Source organism: Mycteria americana, chromosome 17, assembly GCF_035582795.1.
Source record: "Mycteria americana isolate JAX WOST 10 ecotype Jacksonville Zoo and Gardens chromosome 17, USCA_MyAme_1.0, whole genome shotgun sequence".
NCBI classification, from domain to species: domain Eukaryota; kingdom Metazoa; phylum Chordata; class Aves; order Ciconiiformes; family Ciconiidae; genus Mycteria; species Mycteria americana.
In genome coordinates this window covers 13,096,823-13,120,866 of record NC_134381.1, presented here as the reverse complement: position 1 = coordinate 13,120,866, position 24,044 = coordinate 13,096,823, and the positions used below count along the sequence as shown (strand labels likewise).

General features: G+C 43.0%; 1 protein-coding gene across 5 annotated transcripts in view; it reads left to right on the top strand.

The window, feature by feature from the left end:
• The window catches only part of NR6A1 (nuclear receptor subfamily 6 group A member 1), a 97,439-nt gene that overhangs the window by 2,374 nt on the left and 71,021 nt on the right, over positions 1-24,044 (top strand). For 2 of the 5 annotated variants that reach the window (XM_075519960.1, XM_075519959.1), the window contains exons 2-3: positions 10,314-10,355; positions 18,041-18,100. The exons of 1 other annotated variant lie outside the window; for it this stretch is intronic. In XM_075519960.1, coding sequence (XP_075376075.1) covers positions 10,314-10,355; positions 18,041-18,100 — 102 coding nt within the window. Of the gene's footprint in view, positions 1-10,313; positions 10,356-17,078; positions 17,506-18,040; positions 18,101-24,044 lie in introns of those variants that run through there. 2 more of the 5 variants (XM_075519964.1, XM_075519961.1) reach the window with 2 other exon arrangements.

Below are 24,044 nucleotides of genomic sequence, written 5' to 3'. Positions count from 1 at the left end.
AGTTTCCCTATAGCATCAGTTGGCAATTTTTCCTCTGTGAATGAAACGTGGTGGCTTTTACAGTTTTAATTATTTTATGCTTTAACTAAAATAGCGATAAAGGTGGTTATCTAGAATTAAAGGTAACTTTGGACACTTTGTTGTGTAGTATGGTCTTGGAAGATGGATTTAGGTATCAGGAAACTACTTGAGTTTTTGTGCTCCCTTAAAATTATCAGTTTCAGATAGGTAGATTACTAATCTGGATGGACTTCATACCAGAGAGAAGAGGAAAGTTGTAAGAGCTCGGAGAATGTAAAGTTTTCAAAGAAAAATCCCATTGCTTGCATCCCTTCCCTCTTCCACAGCGCTCAGACTTTACTGGCACGCACTGACATTTTTAGTGGTTCTTTATGCTTGATTGCTTTGCATCTGATGAGATAAGCCTTTGCTTAACAAAGACTATTTCATTGATATAGTTAGGTCTTAGTTTACTTGCTATAAACATTTCTTTGAAGATTTAGGAAGAAAAACAAATTGAGTTGTCGAATGGCAATGCTGCTAAAGTCAAATGTCTCTGAATAAACAAGAAGCTACAGTGTTATTTTGACTCAGTATTGGCTTGTTGAATGTGGATGGCTCTTGCTTTTGTAAATAATAATAGACAGTAATAAGTAATAGAATTCTGAGCTCGGGTCTGTGACGGGAAATAAGACTTGTAATTTAGGAAGAACTTAATTCCTTTGTTATGATTTGATGGTAAGATGGAAAAATACCTCTCGGTGTAAAGTTGGAGTTTGGTATTGATGGCTTCTGTAGATCATTAATCAGGAAAATGGGTTTATGCATGCCTCTTTGTACTAAAAACAGGACTAGCAATGTATGTTCAGCCAATGCAGTGTGTGATGTGATACTGCAACAATAGGATTTTTCCCCTGCTTTGCTATAAAATGGTATAAAGATAGTGTATAAAGATAGTGTATTATAGAAAGTGAGGGAACTTTTCTATCTAGGAGACTATTTCTTGATTGTTGGGAAGCAATAGTCATCTTTCTGTCCTGTCTCTGGCAAGCCGTTTGTGATACCTGTTTTTTGGTGGGGGGGGAATGTGCAAGCGGTTTATTAAATTACTGTTCAACTCTTACATGGAGGCAGCTTTGAACAAATGCATTTACACTAGCATTCTCTGGGAGCACAGTTTATCCTGTTGATAAACTGCCTATTTAAATAAAGCCTTCAGCAGTGTAATCTGGTAATTCTAATGAAGTCATTTACATAAAGAATTGGCCCAGGGTTTCATCAGATGGTTGCTGGTGAGCTGAAATGCATTCTTTCCCTCCAGCTGTATTAAACTAGCCTTTTGATCCTTTCCTTCTTTTAGCCTTTAAGCCACAGTGGTTATCACTTTGCAGAGTTAATTGAGAAAGGGAAGTTGGGGGACAAGAGGACCCTTCGAGTTTTAGCTTTAGTCTTAATTATTACAGTTCTAATTACCTAATTAGAAGACTTACAGATTTTATATGTTGATAAAAATGATTCTGTACAGGTTTTGTTAGAAAGAGGAAATACACCACCGATAGGCTAGCTTCAGTGAAGTTCTTTATTGGTAAATGATTACCAATAACTTATCTTGAGAGCAGTATATGTCTGGAGTATCTTAATTCTACTCCAGCTCTTTGATAAGGAGGTTTCATTTACAAAGGGTGGACCCTGCGTCCTTCAGAGAGCATAAGTTACATGTCTACCTCCCGTTGCCTAATCGTCCCAGTTATAGGCTTGTATAGGTGGTGAAATTTAAACTGAGAGAGATGTCTGGTCAGTGTGAAGGATTCATCTCTTTAAGCGCGTTTTCCCTCTGTGGATGCATCAGGAAAAAACCTGATAATTCAGCAAGGCTCTAATGCCAGGCTGACTACAAACTGCTGTGATGTCCTTGTCTGGAAATACCTCTCAGTTGAAACTTGATGGGAACCTTGAGTATTTTTCATGGAAATGTAACTGGAATTGTGAAGCTCTTGGGACTAAATCTCAAAATTCTCTTGCCATCTAAAACCACACCAGCTATTCCAGCAGGAGATATGAATTGCAGTGGTGGTGCATGTTTCTAAAGGTGTCCGTTGTGCTCAGGTCAGCGCGGTGGATGCTCTGCACCATTAACTAACCAGTTAGCGGGTGTACTCCTTCTGAAACTGTAAAGGAGCACAGTGCTCCTGGAAATGTTAGGGTCTATTTTATTTAGTTGATGCTGACTCTGGCACCTCTGAGAAGCACAGGGTTTATCTGTGGGAATTGTTTTAGAGCCCTCAGATCATGAAGCCAAGTGATTAAATGATGGCTGTCATGGTTGTAGTAAAAAAAATTGAAAAGAACTTTTGGTGTCTGAAAGTTCTGCCAAACACCAACTTGTCCTCCAAAAATCTCTTCATTCAGTCTCACAGCTGTAACTTGACTTTTTTGTTGTTTGGCAATACTTGCTAAGAATTATTCCTAAGTGTATTGTTACTTCAGATGTCTTGTGTGTGCTTTTGCCAGAAGAGTCTCTATCCTGTGCCTGTTCTATCAACAAGAAATGCCCTTTCTGTGGATCACAAGTAGTGATTATTCTTAGCTGCAAATAACTTAATGTACTATGGCATTCTTGGTTACTGGGGCTTTGGTTTAAGGAGAGTTCCAGTCCAGCTGAGATCTTGGCTTATTTTGCAGTAGCATGTAAGCTCAGGGCTTGATTTAAGGTAGGCTTTTCCCAGAGTTAGATCAGGGTGTCAGCTCAGCAGGGGTTGGGGTCACTTTGCTCAGCCTGTGTTGACAGAGTGGTTTGGGTACTAAAAGAATTTGGTTTTGATGATCTTTGCATATGACTATACCTTACTTGTGGGAGTATCCCAGATTTGTTGAGATGGTTTCTGTGTGCTGATATACACCAAGGGTATTTTTGGGGGGTGGATTAATTCCAGACACAGACTAGCATCCAGCTTCTTCCAAGCAGGTTCTGTCAAGGTGGTATTCTTTGGCAGGGGCTGGGAAGGGTTCTTTCTCCCTGACCAGTACAACTGAGCTGTACTTTGCTGCTGCAGTTCCATACCAGTTTGTTAGCGCACTGACATATTTGCTTAAAGCACCTGTATAATGGTCATGAAGGCTTGAGTCTTTTCTACACAGCCGCAAAGCTAGAACTGGTAGCAGGAAGAGCTTTTCCTGGTAGTATTGTATGAACTACTTGAAATTATAGCTGTTGTGGTAGAGCTCTGTGGTTTTGTGATCCGCTCCTGCGGTTTGCAGTCTTGTGATGAAACACTGATTTGGGTCACTCTTTTGTGGTGTCAGATTAATCAACTTTCTTGAACACCCATAAAAACTAACTGGTATTCTATTAATTGCATCATCTGATTTTAAATGAAAAGTCTGTGCTAACTATAAGATGCTTGGAGATGGGTTTGAAGATTCATAAAACTCTGACACTCATCCAGTGTGCAAAATGGGAAATCATAGCTTAGCCTCATCATTGCGGCTTCATTAGAAATTCTTAGTTGGTGCTTGCCAGCCAGAACGCTCTTCTGAGCTTTAAAGGTTGTTTTTTCTTGAAAGTGTGTGTGTGTCTAAAAAGAGAAGAAACCCCAGCTCCCACCAGAATGGGTCTGACGGGCCTGTTGCAGTGTTTTACAAAATGGAAGAAAACCGAGGAAGCACGCATTTGGTGCCGGTGTTGTGTAATAGCTTGCTACTACCGATTTGCAGTAGCAAGCTAACAGTGTAGCTACTCAGTGCCTCCTGCTTTGCTTGCTGGCTTTCTGAAGCTTTTCTTTGCCCACTTCTATTTTCCTGCTTACCTGATACGTACTGCATGGGTCTGCCACCTCAACACTTGAGCTGACCTTTAGTATTTCACTCTGATTTACATAGTGCCTCTGCTCAGTGAGCTGTCCCTATCACAGGATGATATCCATAAAAATGACACTTCCTAGTCTTGAAAAAATCCCCAGGCCCATTGGAGACATGTGAAAAGGACACCCAGTGGGAAGCGAGGCCCATGTCTTGAAATATTCATCAATCATTTTCCTGGCACCAGGAAACCAATCAACTCTTCTAAGGGGTAGAGCGTAATCAATCACACAATGTGGGAAACGGGGATTGCTGGCCCTACCAAAAATGTTCCTTCATGTTGACAGAGTAAGTGTTGTGTTTGTGCTTATTCACAAGTAGTAACTTACACCCTCGGTGTAAAGGACTCCGTCTTTTGTAAAAGACAATTGGCGAAGAAAAGGGTTTAGTGTTGTATAGGCAACCTAAGCTTGAACTAAAGATTTTGTTTCCAGCAATGAAGTTGAGCTATGTTTTGCTTTGAGGTTTTTTCTTTACCTTTCTGTAGCTGCTAGGTGAAGGTTTTGTCTCCTGTTCCCAAACCTCTGTGTTCTGTAAGCGGCAAGTACAGCAGCATGGTATTTTTCTCTAGAGGATCAGAATTTTAGTTTTGCACTTTCTTTATGAAACAACTTAAGTTTGAAATAGCTTGTATTGCAAACTGATACTGCAGAAGAAATGCACCTCTGGATGCTTGTCCTCTTTTTCTATCTTTAACTTATGTTAAAAAAAGATATAGAAATATAGGTTGCCCAATAATAAGTAAATAGTACTTGTCAACATCTGTAGGAAATTTTATTGTACCAAGTGGATAGGGGTTATTTGAGTTCTTATTTTCTAGTACGATGCTATAAATTGGAACAAGAGAGTTGTTTAACTTCGTTCTTTCTATGGAAACCTATGCAATAGCTGTTACATAAGAAATGCCGTAATAGTTACAATCATTGGCAAGTAGATTGCTAGAATTCCTTCACCAGGAAAACATTTCTTGCATGCCTTGTAGGAAATCAGAGGCACTGAGCTAATGGCCCTAATGAGCTCTGGCTTAGTGTTGCTCTGCGATGCCTGATCTAAGCGTGGCTCGGGTAATTGCAGAGGCAGTGCTAACGCTGGGTCGGCTGCTGGCTGGCAGAGGTGCTTCTGGGTGCCGGTTCTGGTGCTGCGTTCCGCTTTAATGTGTGCGTAGTCGGAGGGTTTGACTCAGACTTGGCTGTGTCGTTTGAGTGCTGTGTCTGTTTTCCTTTTTTATTTCAATAGCTACAGAAACTTGAAACAAATGTTGTAGCTTTAAAAAGTCTAGCACTTCACTCCTCTGCAAATATGCTCAGGAAAGTGCCAGCTTTCCCCGGGTTGTGGGAGGCCAAAAGCCTCCGTGGCAAGAGCCTTTTGTGCACCCGCTCCATCGCAGGGCTTCACCTCTGGCTGGGAGAGCTGGGCTGGCGGCCGCTGCTCCTCGGGGCAGGGCTGGAGGGTGGGCAGGGGGGGCAGAGGCTTCTCGGGGTCCCCAGTGCCTGGGGACAGCAGCGCGGGAGCCCCAGCCGGGCTTTAACCACGGGCAGCCTACCTCAACAGGCACTGCCCGTGGGGCTGGCGGGGAACGGCCAGCCTCCTCTGTGCTGTCTTCATGGAAAAGATGAGCCAAGACTTTAGTGACTTGTGTCAAACATTAAATGCATTTTCCTGGCATATAGCATCTTCTGCAAAACACCTTAGGAATAACAGTTACTGTTCCAGTGCATCCTATATCTGCCGAGAAGGAGCATTTCTAACCCTTAAAACTTGAGAAACGCTGCATCAGAAATACTCAATTCATTTTTTTTAAGTTTGTCAAATCCTGGTGTTTAATATGAATCTTTAAATGACACGCTGGGGTGGTTTATTGAGCGTATCAAGTCTCAGAGCTGTGGATGTAGCTGGCAGGTGCCGAGGTGAGCCAGCAAGCCCTGCTACGGTTGCCTAAAGTATTAAAAATGGTTTGTCTGCAACGCATGTGTGTAACAGTTAATAATGAATGAGATTGCCAGCCACTCTTAAATGCGAGGACAAAATCTCAAAATCCTGGTTAGTAATTAAAAGCTTTGAAATGACCTTGAATCTAAAGCTGTCTTGAAGTAAATTTATGACTCCTCCATTGCAAAAGAGGTTAGGTACAATGGTGTACTGTGCTGTTTGGTAAAATGTTTCATGGCAGCCTTGGATGAACACTGAAAATCAGAAATAATCGGAATGCAGTTGAGCCACAAATTGGCCATGTGGAATAACTGCAAGTACATCTCTAAAAAAAAAAAGTAAAATGAGCTATATGTAGAAATAACCAGAGCATAAAACTGCATGCTCACACCTAACTGTTTGGAAATTTAATTTTTTTTTTAGAGACTTACTGTAATGGCTTACCCTACTTAATGAGAAATCCAGCTGGATATTTAAAATGTTTTTTAAAAAAAACCTCCTTTTTTCATAGTCAGTGAAGGTACAGAGTTACTTGTCATTCTGTAAGTGTATGAATTTAAACAGCTTCAGCTCTGCTGTCAAGAGTGTCATTACTGTGGGCTGTTGCTCTGACAGGGTGCTATTCCAGCTCTGCAGCTTTCTTATGGAGCTGGTGGTGTCTTTGAGTTGTTTTTTTTTTAGTTCAGCACTAGTCTGGTCTAAAATGATGTTGAAACTTCTTTCTTAGACTCTTTTTGAGCTACTGCTTTTTGGGTAGAGCCTTGATTATTAGGAATTTTGAAACTTTTTCATATAGAAGTTGTCCTGTTTGTCAGTAATGAGGATAACGCCCTGTAGCTCAAAATGATAAACTGCTAGGGGTAAGCCATAACACATATACCCATCTTTCTCCTAGATCTAGGAAGTTTGTATCCACTTAAGTATCCATAGCCTAAAAATGGAGGGTTTGCATGAACTAAGCTTAAGTGAGATGTGGAGTGGAGCTGACCGATGTGTGCTGGAAGCTCCACTGTAGGTGTTCCCAGGCTTGCCTTCCGCAGCTTGGCCCTCTCCAGAGCACCAGGGCAGTGCTAGAGCCAGTCTCATCTTCTTCAGTCCACTAAAGATCAGGTCACGCTGGGATTATTTTCTTTCTTTAGTAGAGTAAGATGTTCTCAAGTTTGGACACGGTTTGTGGTTGGGGTGGGGGTGCAGTAGGCTCGCGCTCAAATGACAAGGCTTACCCCACACCGCTGGCCAAGCAGAACACGGCCATCTGTGGAACGTGACAGTGATGAACAGCAGGGAGTGCCTAGGTGGGAGTGTTCTTCTGATTTTTAGAGTGATTAATTTCTAATTAACATATGAGGCAAGAACTCAAGAGTCTCTGGTTTGTAAGCATGAAGATGTCAAGTGTTGTTGAGACAGTTGCCAGAGAAATAACATCAGAACAGATGTGGGCTGTGGTGGGCTTCTGCTCTGCTTCTGCCCTGCAGAGCCCTGCAAAGGGACGCAGGAGTCGTCCACCTCGCGCTGCAACCTTGGCAAAGTGCTGCAGGAGTGGAGTCAGCGCGGGCAGGCTAAATCACTGCTGGAAGCGGGCAGAGCTGCTGGGTGCTTATCTGCCACTCTGTTTCGTGGATTTTTTTCTACATTTTATTAATTCAGTGGAGATGTCTGAACTGAAACTATGCCACTTCTCTGCAGCGACTTGTTCTGTTCCTTGTTTAAAGCAGAGAATATTGTCGAGAAAAAGTATGACTGTATATTCTTGAGGGTGTATGTATAGTAAATTGCCATGCCTGTGTCTTGTCCTGCCTTGGCTGGCTGGTCTGAAGCCTCAAAGACTGACCCATGGGTCATGTCCCATTAATGCCATGGCCTCGTAGAGAGGGAGCAGTCCTCATGATAGCACGGAGCGATGCCTTCCCAAGGATTGTTGAGCTGTATGGGTGCTGCAAGTGTCCACCTGCAGAGCAACAGGAATACAAGCTCTTGGGTTTTTTTTATCCTAGGGATTAAAAATTAAGCTACAACTTCAAAAGCATGTTAATGTTTGTTGTGACTCTAATCAAGTGAAGCACACTCTCCCTGCACTGAGAAGCTTTGCAGATGAGCATGCTACAGGTCGGGTAGCTGGAAGGCTCACGTGGATCCCCGGCAGATACCATGAAGTACTGAATCTCTTTCCTCACCCACACACAAGACTAGCATCAGCCTGAATTGCCCCTCAAATGAAACATTGCCTGACTTCTTTTAATTTGATTTGCTGCCCATTGAAATCACTGGCTTTCTGTAGTGCTTGTTTTGTGCTTTAGCACGTCGAGGCTTTCAGGAGGGAGCGCAAGCAATAGCTCCTTGGCTTCAGCGATGATTTGTTTTTAAGTGGCTCACTGATGAAGCGTGTACACTCCAGCTTTGGGCCTGGCTGTGATCTCTTGTGAGCGCATGCTCCTGCTTGCTGTTGGGTAGCGGTGGAAGGGTGGCTGCCGTGGGTGTGCTGGCCTGGCGGGGCTTTGGGTGTCGGGGCGGACCTGGGGCGATGGCTGAAGAGTGGCGCAGGCTGTCCAGGGAGGGATGGGCAAAGGCGGCACCCAGGGGATGGCAGCCTGCTCACGAGCAGGGTCTTATTTCCTGAAGCGGATGGTGAACAAGTTGTATGCACGTACAGAAGGGGAGATACTGATACACTTCACATCTCCAGCTGTCAGTACGGTGGGAGATGATTTACTGACGAGCTAATTCCTCTAAGCTGCGTTTTTGCTGCTGCATAAAAAAATGGAATGGTAAATCACAGCTACTGAATGTTTACCCTGGTTTTGCTAAAAATGTATAAAGTGCTGATCTTTAAACACTTTTGTTTGCTCACCCAGTAGACTACTCAGCTTCAAAAGGAAGAATGTAGATAGATTTCCCTTAGCAATGTATGTAACAATTATTTTAGAATATAAAACTTGTAATCGTATGTCTTAAAACCTGAGATTAAAAAAAGCAAAATTGTACACTGCCTTTTCATGGAAACCAGCAAAACATGAACTCCTGTATTATTTTTATAAAGTTAGATTAAACTAGAATTAAAATTTCAGTTTGCTCTTCAGAGCAACAGTGTATACTAAATTCACTCCAAAATTATTTTCCCATTGAGAAGAATGGGAGCTTCCCTCTAAAAATACAGGTGTTTTTCCTGTATTTAAGGTAATTTTCTAGTGCAAGCAGAGACAAATATCCAAATGTTAGGAATGATGCTTCTATCCTGAAGAATATTTTCTAGCTGTCAAACAGTTTCTGATGTGCTTTTTAAGATGCTTAGCTGTGTGTTACCACAATTAAAAGCTAATAAGAGATGTAGCATCCTGCAAAATGAGATTATAGCAGTAGACAGATGTGGCTGGAACGAGCCCGAAAGAGAAAGGGAACTGTTTCTGGAATCGCAAGCAGCAGGAGCTAATACGGTTTGCAAACATGGTAGACAGCAGGCAGAGAGGTAGGTGGGGAGAAAGAATCAAATTTCCCTCGATTCTTGCCTGTATGTAATCCCCATCCCTGGGAGGCCAAATGCTTAACGTAAGCTTTTCACTCCAACAAACCCCAAGATACTGGTATTGGTAGGGCTGAAAGGGAAGTACTCAATGAGACTGGAAGGCTCACTGAATTGCTGTAGATCACTGAATTTCATGAGCAAGATGCTTGAATCAATAATGGAAGGAAAACATATTTAGCAGGGTATAAAACTCCTATATTCCATAGCAGGCATTATAGTCACGGCAAGCCGCGACTGCTGTCTGGGTCCAGGTAACTGTAAAGCTGCAGTGTACCGGCCACTTTTATATCTGTTTCAGGGGCAAGTCTAGGGTGTGTGCTGGTCCGACTGACGGGAGCTCAGACGAGCTGTGGTGCACAGTGCTCTCGTGTCTGCTGCAGAGCAGAGTGCCTGCTCTCGCTGCAGCATCGCCCCAGCCTGGAAGCGCCTGCCCCAGTCGCTGGGCTTCCCACAGGTGTGGGAAACTCTGGGCTGATCCCTCTGCCTCTGAAGGACAGGTCACTTATTGCAGTCATCACCATGAGCCACAAAACACTTTCAGGTGACCTGTAGGAAACGAAGACTTTGCAAAAATGAAAGAGCAACAACCACAGCTATACCCACACTGACAAATTAAATGTTAAGCTCATTCATTGATTTGGTCCTCACGTGATGTGCAGTGAGAGCTACAGCTCTGGTGATGGATTTATACAACACAGAATATATTGTATTTCTAAAATACGTCACTTCCATGTGCTGAACCGTAAGACTTAAATACAGAATGCCCACAGTAGCTTTTATGATAGTGAGCATACTGCTGCAACCCAACCATCTCATTTCATAATTGAGCATTAGAGGAATGTACTGTACCTAGGCAGCTGTAGAGCTCTTTCCCTCTAACGCTGTTTTAATGTTGATGATGCATTCAGTGGCTGATTTAGATGATTTAGTCTTTCCGTGTATGTGTAATAACAATGAGGAAACTTGTTTCAATGTGTAGTGCTTACACCTATTTTTCACATTCTAGGATTCTGTCGAGATCCTCCCACAGAGCACGATTCATCCACTAGTAAGTACTAGTCAGTCTTCTCGTCTCCAGGCTAGTGCAGTGAGCAGAGTCCTAGTAGGCATTGGCAGTGTGCAGCTGAAGTCCATTAGAGTTAGAAGCTGTAATATTATCTCCACTAATTAAAATTTGAAAATAAATGCTGTTAAATTAATTAACCCTGAGGTTAGGGAAAAAAGCTGTTTTCAGACTCATCACATGTCAGTGCTTCTCCAGGATCCCAGTTTGTCAGTGCCATTCATGTGCTAGCTGCTGAATTAAAAGGGCACGTTACCTGCTTTGTGGTGAAAAGGTCCATTTACCATAGTGTTTCTAGCCTGAAGCACTGGTTGGTGTCTAGAACCATTCACCTCTGGGAACACTGGCTAATCTGCAACATGATTTCTGGCATATTCTATATGTCATATTGTGCCATTATTTATCAGGAGATGAGTATTAATCTGGGTTGATAACTCTCAAAATACCAGTGGCATCTCCACTCTTGTATAATATCAGTTAATTCTATTTTTAATGTAGTAATTCTAGTGGACTCACTAGATGGATTTTGCTATAGTAGTATGCCTTGTGTTGGCCAACACTTTATCAGTGATCAGAAAGTAAATAAAGACTTTCCACAGATTTACAGAATGATTATGCAATTGATCTTTCAATATTGGAGTAGTCTGGGCTGCCTGGCAGGCAATATCCTATTCAACCAAAATGTATTCCAGGTGTAGAAGATACAAAATGTCATGTCTAGGGACAAAGATAGCGTGCCTGTGGAACGGGGCATTGCATGCTGAGAAGCACTGGTTGTGAAACGGGTAGAGGTATTTGAGTAAGTGCCTGTCGTTGCAATGCAGTAGCAAAAAGCACTGATGTGGTCCTTTGGAAATCGAAAGCAGGTCTCCTATGTTTACTGCCTACCTAATGCTGGCTGGAATGCTGATACTGTAATGCTGCATAAAACCCTGATGCTGATATCTTAAAATATTGGGAATTGCCCAAAAAGATTGAGGCAGCCTGATGATCTTGGCTTATTCAGCTTATCAAAAAGATTGAGAGCAATTACACTGTTGAATTATAGCTGCGGAGAGAATATCTTGGATAGTAAGAGGTTCCTAAAGAGAAGACCCAGTATAAATATTCATACTGCAAACTGAAACTATGAATTCAAATTAAGAATACAATTTCAACTGCACATAACTTTTGGTTATTACTTCATTTTGTAGGCTTTTTTGACCTCACGTCAGGATATAGTGCCTTTTAAAAACAGATGAGCCTTGTGAATAAGGGAAATACTGTATTCTGAAATCCTCATTTGTCTGTGATGCTTGAATGTGAACATGCACTGCCGTGCTGATGATCTGCCTCAATGCTTAAAAGCCTGCCTTCTTCAGGAATTGCTTAGTATTTCAGAACATGTAATTTTGGTTCTGACTGCAATGCTTTGAAAGTGAAAGGAAATGTCACCAAACGATTGTAAAACATTTCAGTATTGATCTGTGGAGAAGGATTAACACATCTCAATTTACAGGCAAAGAAACTAGGTGTTTTAGTAAGACATGTTTTTAGGCTTGGTTATCGTAGTTTCAGTGCCCTTTGAATGAATACCCAGCACGCCTTGTGGAGCTCTTCTGAGGGCTTGCACTAATTGAAAGTCACTTCTCATTTAGGACATGCCTGGAGGCTTTCTTCATCATCATAATTCTTTTTCTAAAAAGCTTTGCTTCTTGACTGTGTACTAAGTTTTCCCTTTCTGTAGCCTAAAAGTCTAAAATAAGATGCAAGATTTCTATGAACCCCCGTTAGAGCATTGAGCTGGCTGCTGCAGTTGGCTGAGAGCAGCCCTGATGTACCTCGCTGTTAGCCAGTGGTGGCTCTGAGCACGATTCCATCTGCACCACCCCATCCTACAGAAGAAGAGCCTGCTAAATGTCCCGGGGAAGCGGCAGTGGTCAGCCCTCAAGAGGGGCACTGCGCTCTGCTTCAGCAAACGCAGAAGGCTTCTGGAAATCTAGTCCATAACGTGTGTGGTAAAGCTGATACCACAGCAGCACACATCTCCTTTCTACTTTGATTTTTGTGTCTCGGGAGGCATTTCAGGAATCCTGTGACTTTTGATGGCATCGATAAATCAGATACCATGCCGACAGAATTTTACTGGAATGTAAACAGGCATTTAAAATAACAATGTCTGTATAGTGTTTATTGAGGAGTACAGTGCAGGTATAGCTCTAAGTTTGTGGAACATTAAACTGCTGTGAATGTTTCCTTTCAGTTATGTTGGTAAGCAGGAGCTGTGATTGTTTTCCATGTTAATGAAAATAATTCAAAATATTTATCATGAGGTGACCTTACTTCCCACTCCTCTTTCCAAACAGCATGCGTTTTCAGTGAGGTGAGACAAGAAGCCCTACCTGATGGAGGGGAAGGGGAGGAATGTCTCTGTATAGTAAGATTTAGCTGAAATGGGATCACGAATCACCTTTAACTCAGCTCTGCAGAGTAGCAGCTGATCTGGGGAACTGCAGGCTGGTCAGCTTCATCTCAGTCCCTGGGAAGAGTATGGAGCAAATCCTCCTGAAAGATGTTTCCAGGCCCTTGAAGGGGACAGGAAGGTAATTGGGAACATTCATCATGGTTTTACCAAGGGGAGATTGTGCCTGACCAACCTCATTCCTTCTGTGACAAAATGACTGGATCCCTGAATGCGGAGAGCAATTTTGTCATTAACCTTAAGCAAGGCTTTTGATGCAGTCTCCCTTATCATCCTTGTAGCCAAACTGGGCTACAAGGCAAATGAGGGTGAAAAACTAGCTGTGCTATCTGGTTCAAAGGGTAGCAGTCAAGAGTTCAAAGACTAACCAGTGGCCAGTTATTCAGTGGTTGTCCTTGGGAGTCAATATTGGGGCCAATACTATTTAGCAATTTCATCAACCATCTGGATGATGGGATGGAGTATACTCATCAGACTTGCAGATGACACCAGATTGATACTTGGGAGGGCACAGCTGCTATTCAAAAGGACTTCAGTAACCTGGAGGAAAGGGCTGATTGAAACTTCTAAGTTAAACAGAGACAAATGTCAAGCCCTGCATCTAGAATGTTAATAACCCCATGCAACAGTACAGGCTGGGGAGCAGCTCTGCAGAAAGGACCCGGGGTCCTGGTGAACCTTGTGAATGTGAGTCAGTGGGGTGTGCTTGTGGTGATGAGAGCTCATTGCATGCTGGCTGGTGCGTAGCCGGCAGGTTGAGGGAGGTGCTCATTCCCCTCTGGGCCATGGCACAGTCACATCTGGAATACTCTGAAGTTCTGGGCCTTCCAGCAGAAGACAGGTTGAATTGAAGTAAACCCACTGGAGGGCTGCTGAGACGGTTGGGGGCTGGAAGGCAAGACAGATGTGGACAGGCTGAGGGAATTGCATTTGTTTAGCTTGGAGAAGAGGAGGCTAAGTGGGGATTAACTGGCAGTCTTCCAGTTCTTTAAAAGGGCTATAGGAAAAAATGGAGCCAGACTCTTCAAAGGTACATGGCAAAAGGCCAATGCAATGGTCATGAGTTGTTACAAAGGAAATTCCTACTGGACGTTTTGGGGAGGGGGATGAAAACTTAGTGGAAGTGATGTGGCACTGGAATGTGTGTCCAGAGAGGCCATGCAGCCTCTGTTCTTGGAGGCTTTCAAAGTCTGAGTGAACAGACCACTGACCAAGCTGATCCAACCTTGAAGCTAGGTCTGCTTCCAGTGCAAGGTTCAACTAGATGAGCTCCAGAGATGCCTTCCAACCGGAATTATTCAATGATAATAGAAGTGTAATTCTACTGAAAGGTCTTAAGGATGGTGTACCATCTCTCACCTGCAAGTTCTGATGCCTCAGTGTCAGCTTTGGGAGGGAGAAGTCTATAATCCTATGTTACATTATCCGCATTTTTCCAAGATCAATTCCTGTTTTTAGCATGCATATTTCAGAAAATCTTTACTAACATGTTATCCAACTTACTGAGATTTTACTATGCAAATGCCCTCCTGTTTGCAGCCCCACAAGCACCACTGCATTTTTACCAAACAGATCCATGTGTGTGATTGATCTTCAGCAGGCTAGCAGCTGGTCAGAACCAGTGGAAGATGATGCAACTCACTGAATCAGTATGTTCTGCTTATTCTGATCTGGGTATCCCTGCATCTGGGCAGGGTAGTACCATGTTTTACCTACTGTACTCTTCCTGTACGTAAGATGACAACCTTTGGGGAGGGGGTACCCAAACTCATGCACCAGTATCTTTGAAGTCCAATGCTATGTCACAGGTTCAGGCTAAGTTCACTTCTAGGAGTAGCCCATATACCCCTTCAATTAGCATAAACAGGGACAAGGGCAGTCAAAGGTCAAGAGAAGTTCAAAATAGCATAACCTCTTTTCGCTAGCGTTCCCAAATGTTCCTAATCCTGCAAAGTTCTCCAAGCTGTCCTTGCCGTCGTGTTTACTATACAGTTGTAAAAGTCAAAGAACAAGGCCTGGCTTGATACAAGGGAAGTTGGAAATCGAGTGGTTGAGAATAGGTAGCATTGTTGCTTAAAACAGGAGAAATAATTGATTTATGTTATGGTGGCCAATTAGGCTGTAAAGTGAGAAACTCTTAAAGAAACCCTGTGGCTTCAAGGGAGCTTTTTGCTCTGATTTCTGCTCAGCAAATAGGGGTACCCCAATAAAGGTCATCAGCTCCATGAGCTAAATTATTAATTCTTTTCATGCCACTCGGGGCTTGTAAACAGTATATAATACAAGAAAACAATTGGCACTGTTCACTTACTGGGCAGAGGAGAGGTCAGAGGGTAAATAGTTGTATTGGCAGCAGCTGTTCTTCATCGCTGAGCAGACTTTTGTCCTTTTCATCTTTTAGAGCAAACCAGTTTCCAAAATCTTAGCTGGTTGTTAATCCATATCTCCTCTCTCTTCACTGAATTGTTTTGAGGAGTTTAATGTGTTGCATATAATTATGAAAACGGAAAGGGCTGGAGGGGAGGGTGAGGGGTATGGAGAAGAGAACAAAACCAGCATTGCCATGTTTCATAAAGGGCTGTCTGAATTTTTATTAATATTAATTTAGATGGATGAGAGAAATTTTAAAATCCACCTATTCAAGGCAAGTTGTAAGAAGTATTTGCACTTTTATATACTCTATTAAAAAAACTTGAAGTATGATTTTGAGACTAATAGGTTATAAGTACCCCTCTGCCAGTAGCACAAGAACAGAAATGTTGAGGTGTTCCTACTCTTTTGATATCGTAGACTTGCCGCGTTCCGCGTTCGCATGGCCTGTGGGCTCTCGGCCAGCTGCTGGGTACGGCATCGCTTGGTTTACAGCAGCACTTGACAGGACACGGAGGCAATTCTAGTAACTTCAAACTTGAAGGACTGGACAGCTGTGACCGCAGTGTTAGCCTTGGTGAACATATTAGAAATAGGAATTAAAATATATAATTTCAAGCGTGAACTGAAATTATCCTTTCAAGTATAGGAAATATTGTTACACGTCTGTTTATAACCTTCAACACAGCAGTATAGTGAACAATCTAAAATTATGGGACTTGAAAAATTTGCACTGGATCTCTCTAAATGCTTACCACTCAGAAATTTCTCTTCAGCAGGCACATGCATTATTTCATCGCTTTCTGAATGATACTTGATAAACTATTCCAGATGTTTGCAGGTGTAGCTTTCTACCCTAAGTGACTGTTACTCTCACAATCGCTTCTCAAGTGGTGCAGACGGCTGCTGGCTGCTTGGAGCCGGCTCCTTGCCATCTGGCTGGCTTGTAGGGCAGTTGACCTCTTTTTGCCAGAGAGCAGCAGGTAACCTTTAAATGACCATCTGCTAATCTGTCACTTCAACCTTTCTGAAAGCTGAGTTGTGCTCAATACTGATACTTAAACGGGCTAAATTTTACCACTCTCAGAAGAATAAAAGTAACTTTAATGCTGCACTTACTTTTCAGGTTATTTTATTTTATTCAGGTGAAAGCATATGTAGCTTTAAATAGGGAAAAAAACCCCAAAACTCTTTCCAGGTATTTGAAATTGCTATAGTGCATATGAAGAATCTTTTTTACTTATAAAAATATATATAGCCTATGACCTGCTAGCTCTTTCAAAGGGTTAGCAGTTTCCACGTTAGGGAGACTATAGTAATAAGGCAGAAAATGGGAAGATGCAGAACCATTTTTTTCCGTAAGCAGATCAGAGACCTGAAGAAGGTCCTCCAGAGTGTCAGAAATGCTGCAGGCCAGCATGTTGCATGCAGCTTTCTGAACATTGGTGCAAGAACTGCAAGGAAGAGCCGAGTGAGATTATAAATGTTTAGATGTTCTGGGCAGTAAATGTCTTGATAATTGAATGGAGAATAGGATAAGAATAACCCAGGGCATTTCTGAATAAAACTGTCATTGTGTTTGTCACTGGTATTTAGCATGTTAAACTAAAGCTGCTAGCTTTGTGTAGCAACCCCGAGTAGGCTGCTAAGCAAAGCGCTTGCTAGGCGTGGCAGGAAAGCACGGCAGGAGGATTAAGTTAACGTAAGCGTGCTGCTGTGTCTGCTCTTCACATTCTGTAAAAATGCTCTGCTAAAGTGTTTACATTTGTTTGTGGTTTGCCTAATTAGAGCAGAACTTTGCACTTTCCAGTGTAAACAGTGGTCTTCAGGGAACTGCCTGCTGCTGAATAAATTGGAATTATAAGAATGTGAAACGCAGGATTTGGACCAATGGCAAACCCTGGCCGTGGGCTGAAGTTACGCTTCTGGGACTGCATTCTGTGGTTAGGAATGTAAACTTGTAGTATGCATTTATTGGGTCTTAAAGCTAAACGAGAATTACATAATATATAATTATGTGGTTATCTACTGGCATCAAAACGGTGGAGACTGATTTGTTTGACTTGGGCATTTGTGGTGATGTGCTAAGAGTGAATGTGGTTCTTTGAGAGAGAGCGCGCTCAAGCCCCAAAGAATGTATCTTTTGTACCTAATTTTAGGTTAAAACTGACCCTGTTTCTGGAAGATGGTTCTCTCCTGGTTTGGGTCCTGGACAGGTGGACCCTTCCCAAAATGCAGAGGGCATTTGGCATTCGGTTCAGACCACGCTGACTGTGGGGTTTTCCATTGGCAAAACACAGGAAGGTAGTTCCGCTTCTTCTTTCAGCTGTTAGAAAATAAAGCTTGTAGTGTCTTGTATTTAAAGACACTTGTTTCTGATACTGCTCCAGATCAAACGCCAGCATTTTGCATGCCTTTGGAAGGGGATCTCTTCCGATCAGGAATCTTTTGAAAGTGCACTGGACACAGATGGGAGATCATCATGTCCTTTCATTCCACAGTATGCTCCGCTTAAAAGTTGATACTGTATACAGTTTAAAGCTGATATAATTCAGAATTTTTGTGGAAATTGTTCTGAATTGATATTCTCAAACCATTGTAAGTTACAGATTACCAATCTGACTGCTCGGAAAAGTGGATCTGCAGATAACGTGTATGAGAAATATCTTAAAAGAGAGAAGGATGACACTGTCAAAAATTAACTGCTTCTCAAAGCACCTTTGATCTCAGGTGATCAAAGATACGCATACTCAATTTAAATGTAACTGAAAGTTTTCAAAATTAAAGACTTCTTGGTAACATGCACATCACAACTCTCTCATTTTCACTTTCCCATTAGCTACAGATGTGGAGCAGATGAGTTCTTCCTCTCCTGTCCTTCCTATGAACTCCATGGGCAGTAAGTACCCCTTTTCTTGCCACATGTGATGAGGTGGAATTTTTCATTCTGAGATAATCCAAAGATATTGATTAATACTTCAAGGCAGAGACTTTGAGAAGTTGTAGAGCTAATGCTTACTCATGGAGGTGGGGATTCCCATACCTGACAGTTGATCAGATCTTTCTCACAAAAGCAGCATAGACCAGGTCTGTACCTCACTGTTTACACCAGCAGAACGCAGGTTGCGTAAGATCTTTTGCCACCAGAGACATGTCAGTGAAAGCTGTAAAGTAGATGCCTGTATGTTAGCGATATAAACACCTGAGGTGCTGGTAAATTATGTTGACATAAAAGTATCTATCTTGAGTGTGTCAGTGTTATACTTGGAAATCTGTAGCCTGGAATTTCTCATGAAATTGAAAGCAGTTGGTGAAATCCTCCCAATTTCACTGTAATTCTGGGCCTTGAAAATCTGAGCTGCTGACACCTGAAATAATACGAATCCAGAATTCTCCCCGTACTCCATCTAGTGGTGTTGGCTGTGTCCAGGACCAAAGGCACTTTGTGGATGATAATCCACCAGATGGCAACAAGCCCTTGTCAGGCTGCGGGGGTTCAGGGTAAAGGCAGAACTATTGTGCTCATAATAGAGGGGTGAGCTCTGCGCAAATTTCTCATTTAAAGCAACTTTTCATGTCACTTTTTGGAAACTCTCTGGATTTTTCAAATGTAGCAGACTATTAACTGACAGCTCATTTTTAAAAATAATGCTCAGATGTTCAGAACTGCTAGAAGCCTTCCAGAGTCAGGACATTGTCCTTTCCACATCCGTCATCGTGCTGATGGACTTGCACTTACTTTTATTGGAGAACTTTGAAGCTTTGGAGAACTGTGGTTCCTCTGCAATGGGAATATATGGTTCCTCTTTATAATGAGAACAGTCGTGTGGAATGAATGTATGATAGGCTCAGAGTTGCAAATGTGTGGAGCTGTGTGTTGATTAATAAAGCACACTTGTAGGCATCTAGCTAGGCTTTCGTGTACTTGATCACTTTTATACAGAAACAGATAATTTCACATGCATATGTAGAATAATTTAAGTTGCCACTTAGACACATATATAGTTTATGAAGATACATTGGCTAATATTCTGTTGAACGTTCGTAGCCTGATGTAGCTCAGATTTACTGTATTCAGGCCTCTCATGCATTAAAAGGTACTAAAACAAAACTAAATTTTCCACAGTATTCTCACATCATAATGTATCTGCCAAATGTTAAAAGCAAGGCCAACATGAACTGAACGACCCTCTCTTTCCCTTAAATAACTGTATATCACTGCTAGTCTGAATTTGTCTAGCTACAGCTCTCATGTCTGTTATCTTTTGCTAAACTGAAAAATGCTTGTCAAACTTCTGTTCCCTATGAAGATATTTATATAAACTTTTGATAAACTAAATAAACTGAGCTCCTTGAGTTCTTCTGATGTCTTCCTGTCTTTTGATCAACCCTTCAGTGCTGGTGGGCAGGCTGAGCTGCAGCAGCCAGGGCATGGGCACGCTGGCGGGCTGCCGGGGTCCTGGCAGCTGGTCGAAGGGCCGGGTGGACAGCTGGGCAGCAGCGTCCTCGAAGTGCTGCAGCAAGTTTAGCCGTCGCTGGCCTGCCAGAGCCTCTGGGTGTTGAGAGATGAGCCCTGGCGATTCCTGCTGGGGCAGTTCCCAGACCTCTCCGGCCCCAGCTGGCCAGCTTCTGTAGCAGTGGCAGCACCGAGCGTGCCGGTGCTCAGCGTCATCCTGATGCGTTCGGTTTGGCTGACGTCCAGGGCAGGCGGTTCTGCAGGGTGGTGATCTCTGGTAGGGAGCAAACAGTTGGTGCCAGAAACATTTAAAACTTCCCAAGCATGGATTTTAAAATATTCTGAATGTGTCTGCTAACCTGTCTTTCCCCTAGGAAGTTTTCTCCCTTGCTGTCTCATTACCAAACATGATTAAAGCAAAAACCTTGAGGATTTTCACAACCAAGTAGAAAACTGAATTCTTAGGCTTATTTGTGCATCCAGAGCACTTGAGATCTGTGGAGTGTCTGCTTAAGCCTTTTGCTGGTCATGCATTAGCAAACAGGGGATGGCCCCTTTACTGTAGTTTTTCCTGTTTGTCTGAAATGTCTTATTCAGAGTAACTGCAGTGAAGATGAACACCTCTGTCAGGACTCCTGTATTTTGTTTTTTCTTTTGTATTTTCATACAGGTGTACAGGGGGGAAAACCAGTAGGCTGAAATGTCTGTTTAAAATAATACACTGTCTGTTTAAAATAATACAAGTGCTTTCTTGTACATCATGTAAGATGCCACTAGAAAAAAAAATCCAAATCCTGCACTCTCGCTTTTGAACGAGTTTTCCAAACATGCTGACAAATTTGAAATTTCAAAGGCAAAATGTCAAACTGCATAAAAAAGTCATTTGTCTAGTTTTCATAATGTTTAAACAATGTGGCAGGCATGCTTTCAGGCTGTTCACTTTATATTACTGTAGTAAATTCTCTATATCAAACTATGATGCTTACCAGGGGTTTTGGTGGAAATGCTTGCTATGGTGACGGAACAGAGCCCTTCACTGTCAGACTGGGGGAGAGGGGAGATTTCTAAATCCCCAGTTTTGCAAAGAGTTCGCTCTGTTTAGTTTGTAACCCTGTTGAACTCGGTGAAGCTGTTCCTGTGTAAAATTGAACACGTTTAAGTCTTTTAGCAGAACAAGCAAATGGGTTTTTATTTTGAATATTCACCTAATTGGAGTTTAAAAGTCATTAGTGAGTCGTTCTGACTTGAACTGTACAGCAAGCTTAGGGGGACAGTTATTGTGTGGTATCAGCACAGCACGCCTGAACAGGCTGCTTTAAAATAATCCCATAAGCAACTGGAGGAGGAAACAAGGCGTAAGAAAAGTGCTTGGACCCTTTATTGTGTAGTGAATTGACTGATACCTCTGCTGAGCAAAACAGCATCCACTTTCCCTGTTCGCAAAATGCCCACGGCATTTTGGAGAGCGGTGGGGTGCATCGCAGGGGCCTCTTGCCTTTACTCACGGTGGTCTCTGCAACTGCTGCATCGCGCTGTCCCGGGACAGTGGCATTCCTGGGCGCAGGTATGTGTCATGTAAATCATTAAAAAAAAAAAAAAAATTTGGAGGACAGCTCAAGAGGTCGTTCTTTTCTGCCTCAAGGCAGTATTGGTTAGATGTGTCTGACCCTCCCTGGACACACCACGGACTGCCCTAGACGTGCGTCTCCAGTGCTGTCACTAGACTGCACAAGCCTTTCTGACCTGAATCTTTTCCACTGTAACTGAAGCTTGCCCTGCCCACCACAGCAATGAAGAATGCTCTCTGCAGCATCATCTTAAATCATGGAAGATTTTCTGCTTTGCCCCCTCCCATTCCTAGCCCTGTCACTCCGAAGCCATGCAACTTCAGTCCTTTGTCATCGCTCACTGATCACTTCACAGGACTCCGAAGCCATACGTTGTCTCATGCAGGAGGAAGTTTCATTTCCTATAACCAGGTGAAGCTCATATGTAGGTTTACACTTTACTGATAGTGAAAGTAGAGATTTACTGAAGGACCGTGAAGAGTAAGGTGTCACTTTTATTAAAATTGAGTTAATCAGCTGTTCTGTCTCCCTTACACTCCTCTAAAAATGCCCATGCAGTTCTTATGAGCTCTAAAAGCATGATGGAACTCTTATTTAACCTGGGTTAAGTAAGATCACCACAAGGTATCTAAATAACTTCTAAGGTGTCTAGGAAAAAAATTGAAATGGGTTTTAATCAGTATTTAAAACAGCAGTAGCACAGTAGGGCTCAGTGCCTTCCACTACGCATAGCTGGCTGGCACTAACAGCCTTCCCTGGCCTTGACTCCCCTGCGAAGCTTCCTGCTGCTTTTGAGTAAGCTTAAGAAGCTTCCTGCTTCTTTTGGATAAGCAGACCCCGGGTCTGCTCTGCCCTGCAGCTTCTCTTCAGCCGATGAAGCAGCTCTGACACCCGCCCAGCGCACAGGGAGGGCCCGAGCCCTGAAGAAGAGGAGGAAAGCGGGGTGGGGCAGGGAAGGGTCTCTGGGGAGAGGGACCCAACGGCGGAGCAGGGACCAAGGACCACATCACACCGCGGAGTCCAGCGCGGTGTAAAGTCCTTAGGAGTATCTGTGGTGAGAACAAGGTGGCTTGGGAACAGAGACTTTGGGAATCTGGGGGGAGAGGGACAGAGAGGCTATTGTATTCACCCACCCTCCTCGGAAACGCGACCCGTTCCCAGCCGGGGAAGGTTCTCTTTCAGTAGCAGTGGGACGGCTTTGCTGCGTTGTGGTGGGAGTGCTGTGAAGGATTATAACGATGCTGTCCGTGGAGGTGGCTCTATCGCTATCGCTTATATGCTGCAAAACAAAGAATGAACTTGGTGGCTGAAACAGGAACGGTGAAATGTGGCTGGGGCTAACACCTGATGAACATCTGTCAATACAGAAGTGCATTCTCTCTTTGCATTTTTTTCTGGTATTTTTCTGATACAGATTGGCCTGTCTTGGTTTTAATTTCAGGAAGAAGAGCTGCTATAGTAGCAGCTCACTGTCATCTTTCAGCTTCTAAAGGCGAAGGTGGAAAATACTGGGATGGAGATCACCTGGCTGGAGGTGCTGGTAGAGTATAACTCCTGACAGGAGTCGGGTTTGTAGGCAGGGAGAAGCTCTTCTGGTGTGCTGCCCCTGCAGATCCCTGTTGCTGTGCGACTGGAGGCTGGTTTTCAGGGTTAGGACGAGGAAAGGTGTCAAAAAAGTTACTGAGAGCCAATACCGCAGCTTTACAGCACAAATGGAGGCTTAACCTGAATTTTAGTTAGAGCGTTGATATAAATGAATCTCCTGGAAAGCCTAGTTAATGATCATTAAATCATTCCTCGCTTGTAGTCTGCTAGCTGTCTGGTGTGCATTTGGGTCTTTTTTTGGAGAATTTTTTTTTACATATGAAGTTACACATAATGTTCAAACTTGTAGTACAGGTGAAAAAAATATTTGAAGTTCCTGATAAAAGCCAATAATCTATTCATATTCTTCCATAAATTTGCTTTGCACAAGCAAAATTTTCTTTAAAAAAAACACTTCACAGCAAAACCAGACCTAGTACGAGGTACTATTTTAATGTGCTTTAGTAAGCAGTACAGACTTGTACAGAAATGCACCTGACAGCTGTTGATCAGGTTTCCATATTTAAAAAGAAAGCTTTTTGTACGCTTTATGGAGTGTTCAGCAAGCAAGCACCTTCTCTTGAAGCTGATAAACGACAGGGAGGACTAACGCGGTCTGCGCTAAGGATGGATGGCGATTCTGTTTTCCTGTATTTAGACCACCACCTCAGCAGACAAATAGACTCTGTAGACTCGTGGGGGTCCAAGGCACCGCGCAAGTCTCGGGGGGGCGAGGGGACAGGATCTTTCTTGCGCTGCTGCAGAAGCTCTTAGAATATTGAATTGAAGAGGAGCCTGTTCTCACGAAACAAGGTGCCTAGAATGCTTCATACAGTTAGTATGCCTCAAAAAAAGCTGTGTTTGTGCCTGGTTACAATGTCTGCTTTTCTACAGGGAATACTTATTTTATCCAGAATTCACTGCTCTGTGAGATGTTAATCTTCACAGTGGCTGTCAGGTGGCAAAGAGCACCCGTGCTCACGAAGAAGCTGGCCGACGTGTCCTGAACTTCTCCGGTGAGCTAATGGCAGAGCCGTGGACCTACCCCATGCAGTTATTGGTAGGCAGAACTTGAATACAACGCTGCTTCAGCAAAAAATCGTCCGTCGCTTTTCTTGCCAGAAGGGTGCCCCGAGCTGTGTGACTGCGCAGTCTCTTAGGTAGCTGGTCCGCAGTTTGCATTCATTGATCAGTGAGTTGATAGAAATGAAAACCCACCGACAGCAATGAATGTT